At 44.4% G+C, this 12,903-nt stretch overlaps 1 protein-coding gene across 1 annotated transcript in view; it reads right to left on the reverse strand.

Annotated features, from left to right (window-relative positions):
* Positions 1–393: 393 nt before the first annotated feature.
* gucy1a2 (guanylate cyclase 1 soluble subunit alpha 2) overlaps positions 394–12,903 on the reverse strand; it is a 161,092-nt gene continuing 148,582 nt past the window's right edge. Inside the window, exons 7-8 of the mRNA XM_033022678.1 lie at positions 9,411–9,565; positions 394–1,370 (exon numbers count right to left, since the gene is read on the reverse strand). Coding sequence (XP_032878569.1) covers positions 1,163–1,370; positions 9,411–9,565 — 363 coding nt within the window. The 3' untranslated portion in view covers positions 394–1,162. The remainder of the gene's footprint in view (positions 1,371–9,410; positions 9,566–12,903) is intronic.

The raw sequence follows: 12,903 nt of genomic DNA on the forward strand, positions 1-12,903 counted from the left end.
CTATTGGCACAAATGGCAACCCAAATTTCACTACACCAGAAATGGTGTATGTGACAATAAATGTCCTTTGTCCTTTGTTCTATGTTCTACGTTTATTAATGCATGGAAAAAATATTGGATCAGTTTTGATTCCACATAGTTTCAGGCTATTCTGAATGCAGGTTGCTTAGTTTAATTTACTTTTTAGTTTAGTTAGTTTATTGTCACGTGAGCCGAGGTATAGTGAAAAGCTTTTTGTTGCGCGCTAACCAGTCAGCGGAAAGACTATGCATGATTGCAAAAAAGCCATCCACAGTGCACCTCCTCTCCTTATCCTGTCAGAATCCACATAGGAATAAATGAAGAGAATATTTAAAATTTGAATTTTTCAAAACAAAATAAAATACAAGGAACGATGTTTATTTTTGGCAGACATTGCAAAATAGTTTTTACAGATGATAGCAGTGTACATTTATACATAGTTTTATATTATGCATTAATAGAAAGCTCAGAGGACAGAATCACAAAAGTTTACATTGCAGAGGGAAACCACTTTGCCTATCATATCGCCAATGTGTCTTTCTTAGTGAGATATTAAACAGTATATTTGATTATTAACAGTTTTAATGGCATATTCTCAATTTCCAACTGGACATGATTCTGTGGACACCAAGCTGTATACATTTAATAAAAAGATCATCTGGAGGTCTTTACCTATAATACGTATTGTCCGCGATACAACTAACTCACCTTTGCCCCCCATTCTGATAATTTACACTGTAAAATCCGTATCCCATGAACTACAGTGTAAAATCAGTCAGAACTCTCAGTTTGAACCAAAGGCAATGTTACACTTGCATATATTTGTTTCTAATGTAGGAATTATGAATAGATACATTTTGAATGGTTAAAAAATGTGTGCGAATTGTCCAAATAACTGAAAGCAGTTTTGGCATACAAAATTACTTAAAACTGAATGCTACTAACTTTGCCTTCTCTGCCCCACCTTATCAGAAATTAAGACACACCTTCAGTCAATGTGTTGTACATCTATCATCTTTAATTTGATTTCTGCAAATTCAGCTTTGAGGCATGTTGCTATTAAGGATGTTTGTGTCCACTGTTTGGTCCTTTTAGGTATGCAAGGCGTGTTCCAGATCCATTCTCTGTAATGCACTTAATCTCATAAACTGGTCTCACGAAGGAACATAGTCCCAATATTGTATGATTTTCTCCTTGTGCAAGCGGGCATGCTTATCACTGTTAATGCATTCAGAGAAACATTAGCCTCTAGAAAATGACATATTCCATGAATTTCTTTTGGGAAGTTTTCTGGAAGGTCACTTTGTGAGCGTGGAATAAACTTGAAGTTCTCATCTCCCTTCAATATCCTATATTCAAGAAAGAGAGCAAAGAGTTAAATGAAACAATACAGAGGTTCAGTATTTTCCCTATTTGGCAATCATTGTGCTACAAACATTTGAAAAGCACTGATGAACCAATATTAGGAGGATTCGGGGTGGGGGGGGGAGTGGATGTTGCAGAGTGGTGCAGCTAGTAGAGCCACTGCCTCACAGCTCCAGAGACCCGGGTTCGATCCTAACCACGGGCGCTGTCTGTGTGGAGTCTGCATGTTCTCCCTGTAACCACGTGTATACCTTTGATTGCTCCTGTTTCCTCCCACATCCCAAAGACATGCAGGTTTGTAGATTAATTGTCGTCTGTAAATTGCCCCCAGTATTTCAGGAGTGCATGCAAACGTGGGATAACATAGAGCTAGTTTTGAACGGGTGATCGATAGTCCGCTCGGACTCAGTGGGCGGAAGGGCCTGTTTCCATGCTGGATCACGAAACTAAACTAAACATTTAATGCTGTGTGTAATTATAGCAAGTTAAATCGAACCTTAAGTGTACAGCTCTGATCGTCACACTGTAGAAAGGATGTGAATGCATTAGAGAGCGTGCAGAGGAGATTCACCAAGGTGTGGCCTGGTTTGGAACATTACCGTTACAAGGAGAGACAGAGAACGGTGAACTGCAGGTTTAATTTGAAAGGCAATAATGTGTATAATCTGGGCTTGTGATCCTAGTGGCGGCGCTGTGATACGGCTGCGGCTCGCCTGCAGTCTGTCTGTTTTTACTTTTTTGTGTTGTTTTTTTTGTCTAGTTTAGTAATTTTTTTGGTTATTAGGTGGTGTTATGTGTGTGGGGGGGTGAAACAGGGCTTTCTGTCTCTCCCTTCGGGGGAATGTGACTTTTTTGTCGTATCCCCCTTCTCTTCCCCCGTCTGCGCTAAGGCCTAATGGCGGAGCTGGCGGCCTCCAACCTGCGACCGACCTCGAGGGTCCGGAGGTAGAGCCAGCCAGGACTCACCAACGCGAGGCTGGCCGTCTTCGAGCTGTGGCGACGTCCGGGTAGCGGCACGACTCGGCGCTCCGGTGAGGGCGGACGGCGCAGGGCTGAGACACTCCCGTGCGGGCGGCACGGCTACCGGCTGGAAGGCGCTCCCGTGGGGGCAGCCCGGTGCGGGGCTGAGACGCTGCCGTGTGGGTGGCCTGGCTACCGGCTGGAAGGCGCTCCGGTGAGGGCGGACCGGCTCCCGGCTGGAAGGCGCTCCTGTGGGGTCAGCCCGGTGCGGGGCTGAGACGCTGCCGTGTGGGCAGCCCGATGCGGGGCGGAGACGGTGCTCCGGCGGCTGAGGCGGCGGAGACCTGGATCCGGGGCTCGGCCGCGGGCCAGTGGATGACAATGTCGGGAGCTCTCAGGTCACAGGATGGTGCCTGTTTTCCGGAGCACCCGTTGCAACAGCTGCGTCCGCTGGACTGGAGGGCGGCAGCTTCGACCACCCCCGGGCCGCGGAGCTTGAACCGCGGGATTGACTTACCATCGCCCGGTGGGGTATCGCCTCGGCGCAGAGGGAGAAGAGGAGGGAAGAGACAGTAACTCTAAGACTTTTGCCTCCATCACAGTGAGGAGGTGCTTGGTGAACTGACTGTGGTGGATGTTAATTTGTGTTTATTGTGTGTTGTTATTGTTACATGTATGGCTGCAGGCAACAGCATTTCGTTCAGACCGAAAGGTCTGAATGACAAATAAAGAATTCAATACAAAAATTCAATTCAATGAGATCCTCAGAACAGTGTAAATGGCCGAGCACAGAGGTCGGAAAAGACTGGTGGATGAGAGTGACAGGTTAGATCATAAGGTCATAAGGGATAGGAGTAGAATTAGGCCATTCAGCCCATCAAGTCTACTCAGCCATTCAATCACGGCTGATCTATCTCTCCCTCCTAACCCCATTCTCCTGCCTTCTCCCAATAACGTCTGACACCAGTACATGTGGGAGGAAACTGGAGCAACCGAAGGTTATTGGAAAGCCAATCATCACACTGTAGGAGCATTCTGAATGGAGATGTTCCACTGAATAGTCACCTAATCTCCCACTGTAACAACGGCCACACTGTAAGCAGTAAATACTGTGTACTAAAGTAAAAGAAGGATTTGTAAATCACTGCTATGATAATCAAAAAAAAAGTGCAGATGCTGGAAATCTGAAACAAAAACAATATGAGGAAACCCTCAAGTTAGACACAAAACGCTGCAGTAACTCAGCAATTGGGTAGCTCATAGATTGACAATCTCATAGCTTCATGATCATCATTACTGATACTAGCTTTTTATTCCAAATTAATTTAATTATTTGATTTACCCATTTGATGTTTTGAGTTTCAAATTCATGACAGTGAACGAATGGTCAGGACTTCTGCTTATTGATCCACAAGCACTTTATTTACAGCACTTTGAGAATATAACTGCGCAGTTGCACAGGAAGGTGCCTTAGTGACAGGAATGTATTTTGATGGAGATGAAAGAATGAAAAGAAAGAGTCCTTGGGAACAGTCTCTTCACAATGCTGAAAGAAGGGGGGGGGGGTTGCGACAACATCAACATTAAATTGAAAGAAGCAAAATGTGCCGAGTCAGAGGCATGAGAGGATCGTAAAAGTTGGTAGTGATTATTGATGTATGCCAAAGGAATGGGAAGGGAGTGGAAGGGGTGGTGTAGGAGGAGGTGATGAAAGGTTGAGACCATTGTGAGTTTGAAAACAAGGATTAGAATTTGTGCAGTATAAAACAAAAAATGAAAGTACAGGTCCACCACCGATAAACTGACATGCAAGAAGAGTTGTACACAAAGTGCTGGGGTAACTCAACTGGTCAGATGGCATCTCTGGAGAACATGGATAAGTGACGTTTCGGGTCGAGACCGTTCATCAGATTGATAAACTCCTTCAGACTGTTCTCAGGGACAATAACTAGTCTCCTGAGATGTTGCCTGACCCATTGAATTACTCCAGCACTTTTTGTCCTTTTGTGTAAACCAGCATCCGCAGTTCCTTGTTTCCGCTGTTTGGCAAGCAAAGTTGTTGATTTTACAGAGGTGGACATGGGCATTATTGCTGATGGAATCTCAGTTCTTTGTCAAACATGCTAAGTTTCTGAGTCATTTAGCTCAGCTTTTCACTCTATCCTGTAATAGGAATGGTATAGAGGGAACTGGATTTCTGGAAAGGATCGTAGACAATAATAGTCTTTTCTACTTTTAGCTTCCGGAAATTTCTGCTCATCAAGTAAAAACATGGTGAAAATGGAAGAGAGACCATTACAGATGATACTTTGGCAATGATTCAATAACTACGCTGGAGCTATGGATAAGAGGTAGTTAAGGACAGCAGGGTGCCCCCCTCTGTGATTCAGGCTCTGCTTTGTTCAGTACCTTCCCAGACCTCTAGTTTCCCCCTCCCAGACTCTCAGTCTGATGAAGGGTCTCAACCCAAAACATCATCTATTCCTTTTCTTCAGAGATGCTGCATGACCTGCTGAGTTACTCCAGCATTTTGTGTCTATCTTCAGTGTAAACCAGCATCTGTGGTTCCTTCTTACAAAGGGTGGTTAGATGTGTATATTGCTGAAGTCCGGTTAAAAGTAGTGAGGAGTGATAGTTACAGGAAGCAACGACCCTTTTTTGGTGCTAAAGAAATAAATTATTCCAGATGGAAACAGGCAATAAAATATTTTGCTATTTTTCCATGTGTCGGTGAATGATAATAATTTTACCAATGCTTATGCATCAGTGCGAGGAACAGCACGTTAAGAAACATTCTGTCTGAGTGTTTTGCCTCATAAATTCAGATGAGGTCACAAGGATAAGCACAAGGATAGATGATAAGCAACTGATCAGAATTCAGAACACCATCCTGTACCATCTACAGGATGTATTGCAGCAACTCCCAAGACTCCTTAGACAGCATCTTCCAAATTCATGAGGTCAACCAGCGGGAAGGACAAGGGCAGCAAAAGCATGGGAACACCACGGCCTTGGAAGTTGCCCCACCATGACTTGGAATATGTCAAATTACCCTTCCTGAGGTCATCTTTTGCCAGCCCTGTTTTGTTCTGGCCTTCTATATCTTTCGATTTGAACAAATCCAAGAATGAAAAAATCCAAGAATGAATAAATTCATGAACGAATAAATAAAGCATTCAAATTCATGATCTCAAGAGGGGTCACGCCCTCTTCTCCCCTCTCCCATTCGGCAAGAGGTACAGAAATGTGAAAGCGCATACCTCCAGATTCAGGGGCAGTTTCTTCACAGCTGAAGAAACTGAACCATCCTATCACCAACTAGAAAGCGTTCCTGACCTAACATCTACCACATTGGAGACTATCTTTAGTCAGACTGAGAATAAAAGGACCTACCTTTACGAAGTGGATGAGGAGGAATTTCTTTAGCCAGAAGGTGATGAATCTGTGGAATTCATTGACATAGATGGCTATGAAGGCTAAGTCATTGGGTATTTTCAGGGTGGAGATTGCCAGATTCTTGATTGGGAAGGGTGTCAAAGGTTATTGGGAGAAGGCAGGCGAATGGGGTTGAGAGGGAAAGATAGATTAGCCATGATTGAATGGTGGAGTAGACTCAATGGGCTGAATGGCCTGATTCTGTTCCTATGACATTATGAACTTATGAACATTGGGGATTTACACATGTGATTTATAATTCTTCAAGTTGGATGTTGAATATTCTTTCAGGATTTATTTTGATCTCTTTATTTGTATCAAATGAAAGACACACAAGGTTGGACTGAAAAATTAGAAATGGAAGGTAGTTTCAAAGGTGGCTATTGTAAGAATTGTAAAGGTGGCTGCTGATTTAATAAACACTTTAGTTTAGAGTTTCGATATACAGCATGGAAACATGCCCTTTGGCCCACTTAGTCCATGCCAACCATCGATCACCCGTTCACATGCGTTTTATCCCACTTTTTCGCCCCCTACACACTAAGGTCAATTTACAGTGGCCACTTTAACCTACAAACCTTCATGTCTTTGGGATGTGGGAGGAATCTGGAGCACCCAGAGGAAATTTGCAGGGTCACGGAGAACGTACAAACTCCGCACAGACAGCAGTTGAGGTCAGGATCGAAGCCGGGTCTCTGGCACTGTGAGCAGCAGCTCTACCAGCTGTGCCACTGCGCCACAGAGCAGTCTCTCAATCTTTTTGTGTTTAACCTTTGTGAGTTAAAGTCAGCGGCTGAACAGGGACTTGAACCATGGCCACAGAGATTAAAAGTCTGATGCTTTACCGACTGAGCTAATCTTTCTATGTGGTTTATTTTGGCATCTCAACAGTGTTTTCATACTCTTGAACAGCAATCTAATGTGGGCAGCAGGGCACCTCTGGCATGGGATAACTGTACATGTTGCTCACCAAAGTGCCCATCTCAAATCTCCAGAAATTCAATTTCAATACCATCAATTGACAAAGATAAAAAGCAATGTCAAAAAAGGCAGCAATGATTAAAATAACCCAGACGTAGCAGAGATGCCGCTTGATTTGCTGAAAATTGATTTGCAAATGTCAAAGTAATTAGATGCACTGCCTTTTGCTATTCGTAGGGAGGTAGATGTGAGCAGGAAGCAATTAGTCCTGTGATGCTCGAAGAGACTTGTCGTTAGAAGTGTGTTATAAAATATTCAAAATGGATTAACAAAAGTAGTTAGTTGATTTTTGCAGTCCTATGATGTGGGTTACCAGAGGCTGATTTCATTAATGATGTGTTGTAATCTGCATCGGGTATTTAACGGTAGAAGCTTCTATTAGACAAGCAATCGTTGCCTGGAAAATTCAATTAGAATTCAAAGCAGATAGGGTTGGATATCTACCAGATCTTATCTTAGCATTTATTGGCACTCAATGCAAATCAGCTTGGATTGTCCACTGTTTTTTTGCAGTGGACAACGACCAGAGTCACCATCTGCTGTGCTTTTTTGAGGATTAAGATTACTTGCAAAGTAGCTGACAAAGTTTTTTAGGTTCATTACGGTCAAATACCATTTGCCAAAATCTTGCCAAACAAAATAATTTAACTATAAGAAAAAGATAACAAGACTTTCAGAGATGATCACAAGAGTGACAGAGACACAAAGTGCTGGAGTAACTCAGCGGGTCAGGCAGCATCTCTGGAGAACATGGATAGGTGACGTTTTGGGTCGGGACCCTTGTTGTTTCACTACAATATTGCGTTTTAGAGTTTGTGTGTGCAATTAGACAATAGACAATGGACAATAGGTGCAGGAGTAGGCCCTTCGGCCCTTCAAGCCAGCACCACCATTCAATGTGATCATGGCTGATCATCCCCAATCAGTACCCCGTTCCTGCCTTCTCCCCATATCCCCTGACTCCGCTATTTTTAAGAGCCCTATCTAGCTCTCTCTTGAAAGCATCCAGAGAACCCGCCTCCACTGCCCTCTGAGGCAGAGATTTCCACAGACTCACCACTCTCTGTGAGAAAAAATGTTTCCTCGTCTCCGTTCTAAATGGCTTACTCCTTATTCTTAAACTGTGGCCCCTGTTTCTGGACTCCCCTAACATCAGGAACATGTATCCTGCCTCTAGTATGTCCAAGCCCTTAACAATCTTATATGTTTCAATGAGATTTCCTCTCATCCTTCTAAACTCCAGAGTGTACAAGGCCAGCTGCTCCATTCTCTCAGCATATGACAGTCCCACCATCCCGGGAATTAACCTTGTAAACCTACGCAGCACTTCCTCAATAGCAAGAATGTCCTTCCTCAAATTAGGGGACCAAAACTGCACACAATACTCCAGGTGTGGTCTCACTAGGGCTCTGTACAACTGCAGAAGGACCTCTTTGCTCCTATATTCAATTCCTCTTGTTATAAAGGCCAACATGTCATTCGCTTTCTTCACTGCCTGCTGTACCTGCATGCTTACTTTCATTGACTGATGTACAAGGAGCCCCAGATCCCGTTGTACATCCCCTTTTCCCAAAGATGGTAATCTTCCCTCCTGTTTTTGTTACCAAAGTGGATAACCTCACATTTATCCGCATTAAACTTCATCTGCCATGCATCTGCCCATTCCCGCAACCTGTCCAAGTCACCCTGCATTCTCATAGCATCCTCCTCACAGTTCACACTGCCACCCAGCTTTGTGTCATCTGCAAATTTGCTAATGTTACTTTGAATCCCTTCATCCAAATCATTACGGTCATTCATCAGAGCTTCCTGTAGACTAGAACATTAAATTATTGGAATCCACGAGAAAATGGAACATAGGATTGGGTAATACTTTACCGTAATCCTGCCCGGAGTAGCACAGAAAATGAGGAGAGTGATGTTTAGTTTAGTTTAGTTTATTGTCATGTGTACCGAGGTACATGAAAAAGCATTTTGTTGTAAGCTATCCAGTCAGTGAAAAGACAATAATGATTACAATTGAGCTGTCCACAGTGTACAGACACAGGATGAAGTGAATAACGTTTAGTGTAAGATAAAGTCCAGTAGAGATAGTTGAAGGGTCAGCAATGAGGTAAATGGTGGTTCAGGGCCACTCTGTGGTTCTCTAGATATGTTGTGAGATTTCCACGGCTGCATTACCTAGTCCAGTATTACACTCCACCGCCCACCACAGCCACTGGCAGAAGTCAGACCACCTCTCAAGACTCTACAAGCCTAATAATGTGCCTGGGGAAAGTGACAGGAAATCCTGAACAGAGAAGTTGAGTTAAAATAAAAAAAACATCTGGTAAGACACCAAAGATGAAAACTCTCGAGCTTTCAAGTGAAAAGGAGGAAAAGTGAAAAACAAAACTCTTAAGATTAAATGATCTTAGAAAGACTAGAAAATCTTCACATCTAGAATCATTTCATTTGTATTGTTTACTCATGATACAGAGAAACAGTCATTTTATTCTTACTACCAGCTGACAATCATTAATTAGTGGTTAGTATGTTTCCAGATCTAGTTTCATATCATGGGATCTATGTTTGGAAAGACTTATAAAAGAGCCTGACATTGTCTATGATCCCATATATGTTTAGGTCGAGCTGCGTTTTGTACTTACTGGTATGTTGTGGGACTGACATTAATGCGGCATGGTTGACTTCCTGATTCAAACTTGCTGGCCAGGGTCACGTTGTTTCCAAACAAGCAATAACGAGGCATTTTTACACCAACGACTCCTGCTAGTACTGAGCCAGAATGAATCCCAATCCGTAACTGTAAAAAAAAAAGCGTAGTTTTTTCTTACATCAGAGACAATTTGGGCTCATAGATTGTAATAGAGTCATAGTCATACAACATGGAAACAGGCCCTTCACTCAAACTTGCCCACACTGGTCAACATGTCCCATCTACACTAGTCCCACCTGCCTGCGTTTAGCCCATATCCCTCTAAACGTGTCCTATCCATGTACCTGTCTAAATGTTTCTTGAACGTTGCAAAAGTACCTGCCTGAACGACCTCCTCTGGCAGCTCATTCCATACACCCACCACCCTATGTGTGAAAATTCCTAGAGTGTCACAAGACAGTTTTCTTGCTAATGCATCAGCTAATTCCACAGTCTTCAGCAGTTGAAAGGCAAATACAAGTTAAAAGATTATTATGTATAAACTGCAGAAGGAAGAAGAACTCTGAAGAAGCGTCTTGACTCACCTATCCATGTTTACCAAACATTTTGCCTGATCTGCTGAATTATTCCAGCACTTTGAGTAGAGTCAAGGAACTGCAGATGCAGTTTTAGAAAAAAAGACACAGTGCTGGAGTAACTCAGCAGATCCAGCAGCATTATGGCTTTTTTAACAGATGGTATATTTGAACAGGCGTACTTGTGCCAACAGATTTTGTGCTTCCTTGCAAAATCAGAGAATAAGTTTATTGGCCAAGTATGTACACATACAAGGAATTTGCCTTGGTGCTCCGCTCGCAAGTAACAACACGACAAACAGTAACAATTAAGAATGACACGTAAAACACTAAACATTAATAATTAAAAAATTTAGTATAAACATGTGAATGAAATAAAATACTACAGCAAACGGAGGCTACAGACTTTTGGTTATTGAGTAGAGGTACTGCTCGTGGGGGGAAAAAGCTGCTTTTATGTCTGGCTGTGGCAGCTTTGACAGTCCGTAGTTACCTTCTAGAGGGAGGTGCTTCAAAGAGTTTGTGGCCAGGGTGAGAGGGGTCAGAGATGATCTTACTCGCCTGCTTCCTGGCCCTTGCAGTGTACTTGTCAATGGGGGGAAGGTTGCAGCCAACAACCTTCTCAGCTGATCGGACGATTCGCTGCGGCCTCCGGATGTGGTGCTTGGTGGCTGAGCCAAACCAGACCATGATGGAGAAGGTGAGGACAGACTCTACGATGGCCGTATAGAATTGGACTGTGGCAGATTGTGCTTCCTCAGTTGCCACAGGAGGTTTGAAGAAGGGTTTTGACCTGAAATGTTGCCTATTTCCTTCGCTCCATAGATCATAGAATCATAGAATCATAGAAAGTAGGTGCGAGAGTAGACCACCAGGTCCGTCGAGCCCGCACCGCCATTCACTCATGGCTGAACACTAAACAGACACACATACCCACAAACAGTATACACAAGACACAGAACACAAGACACTACCCTCCCCTTTACACCGCTATCACCCCTCTCCACCCCAAGAACCGCGTGATCTCCTGGGGGAGGCAAAAAACCGGATAAAAACCCAGGTCCAATTCGGGAAAAAAATCCGGGAAATTCCTCTCCGACCCCAATCCAGGCGATCGACACTTGTCCAGGAGATCACTCAGGTCTACTATACTAACCATACCTAGGTCCATATCCCTGCCCTCTCCCCGTAGCCCCTTATCCCCTTGGCAGCTAAAAAACCATCTATTTTTGACTTAAATATATTTAACGTTTCTGCTTCCACTGCTCCCTGGGGCAGTGAATTCCACAAACTAACCACCCTCTGGGTGAAGAAGTTCTTCCTCATCTCAGTTTTAAAAGAGCCCCCCCTCACTCTGCAACTATGTCCCCTAGTTCTAGCCTCCCCGATCATTGGGAACATCCTCGGTGCATCCACCCGATCAAGGCCCCTTACGATCTTATACGTTTCAATGAGATCGCCTCTCATTCTTCTAAACTCCAAAGAGTAGAGTCCCAGCTTACTTAACCTTTCCTCATATGTCAATCCCCTCATTGCAGGAATTAATCTTGTAAACCTTCGCTGCACTGCCTCCAGGGCTAGTACATCCTTTCTTAAGTATGGACCCCAGAACTGTACACAGTATTCCAAATGTGGTCTCACTAATACCGTGTACAGCTGCAGCAAGACCTCCGTGTTTTTATACTCAATCCCCTTAGCAATAAAGGCCAAAACTCCATTGGCCTTCCTGATTGCTTGCTGCACCTGCATACTGACTTTTAGTGATTCATGTACTAATACCCCTAGATCCCTTTGCGTTGCATTACAACGCAGCTCCTCCTCATTTAGAAAATAACTTGCCCTATCATTTTTTCCCCCGCTGAGTTTCTCCAGCATTTTTGTTTACCACAGGAGGTACATCCTTTGGTGGGCCTTTTTGACTGTGGAGTCGATAGTGGCCCCCCATTTCATGTCCTTGGAGATGATGGTTCCAAGGAACTTAAAAGACTCCATAGATGTGACTGTGGTGTTGTTGATGGTGAGTTGGGAGAGGGGCGGGGGAGCTCTCCAAAAGTCTACTTTCAATTCCACTGTCTTAAGAGCATTGAGCTCTAGGTTGTTGCGATGGCACCAGGACGCCAGCTGTGCCACTTCCTGTCTGTAGGCAGAATCCTCCCCATCCTGGATCAGTCCAATCAGGGTTGTGTCGTCCGCCAACTTGAGAAACTTCACAGAGGTGTCTGTGGAGGTGCAGTCGTTGGTGTAGAGAGAGTAAAAGAGAGGAGAGAGTACGCAGCCTTGCGGTGCTCCTATGCTGAGGGTCTGCGGGTCCGAGATGTGCTTTCCCAGCCTCACATGCTGCTTCCTGTCTGTCAGGAAGTTGGTGATCCACTGACAGAGGGGTTGAGGCACAGTGATCGTGGAGAGTTTGGAGTGTAGTAGCTCTGGCACAAGGGTGTTGAATGCAGAGCTAAAATCCACAAACAAAATCCTTGCATAGGTCCCCTGGCGGTCTAGGTGCTGGAGGATGAAGTGCAGGCCTAGGTTGACTGCGTCATCCACTGATCTATTGGTCCGGTATGCAAACTGCAGAGGGTCCAGCAGGGGGTTTGTGATATTTTTCAGCTGGGCCAGCACAAGTTCATCATGCCTCCAGAGGCAACTTATGTAGGTGCCCTGGCTGAATGGACAGACTGTTTGCACCACCAGTACCTAAGTACTGACCCTTAAGGGCCTGTCCCACTTACGTGTCCTTGGCACGCAAATTACGCGACCTTGTCGTCACGTTGAGTCGCACGGGTGGCCGCGCAGGGCCGGTCCCACTGAGAAGCGCGGAGGGGTATGTAGTTGTGCGCAACATTGCGCGGGGCTCCGAAATTTTTGTAGCGAACGAAATCTTCGCGCGCCAACGGCCTGTCGCGTAAATGACGG

Source organism: Amblyraja radiata, chromosome 6, assembly GCF_010909765.2.
Source record: "Amblyraja radiata isolate CabotCenter1 chromosome 6, sAmbRad1.1.pri, whole genome shotgun sequence".
Classification (NCBI taxonomy): Eukaryota; Metazoa; Chordata; class Chondrichthyes; order Rajiformes; family Rajidae; genus Amblyraja; species Amblyraja radiata.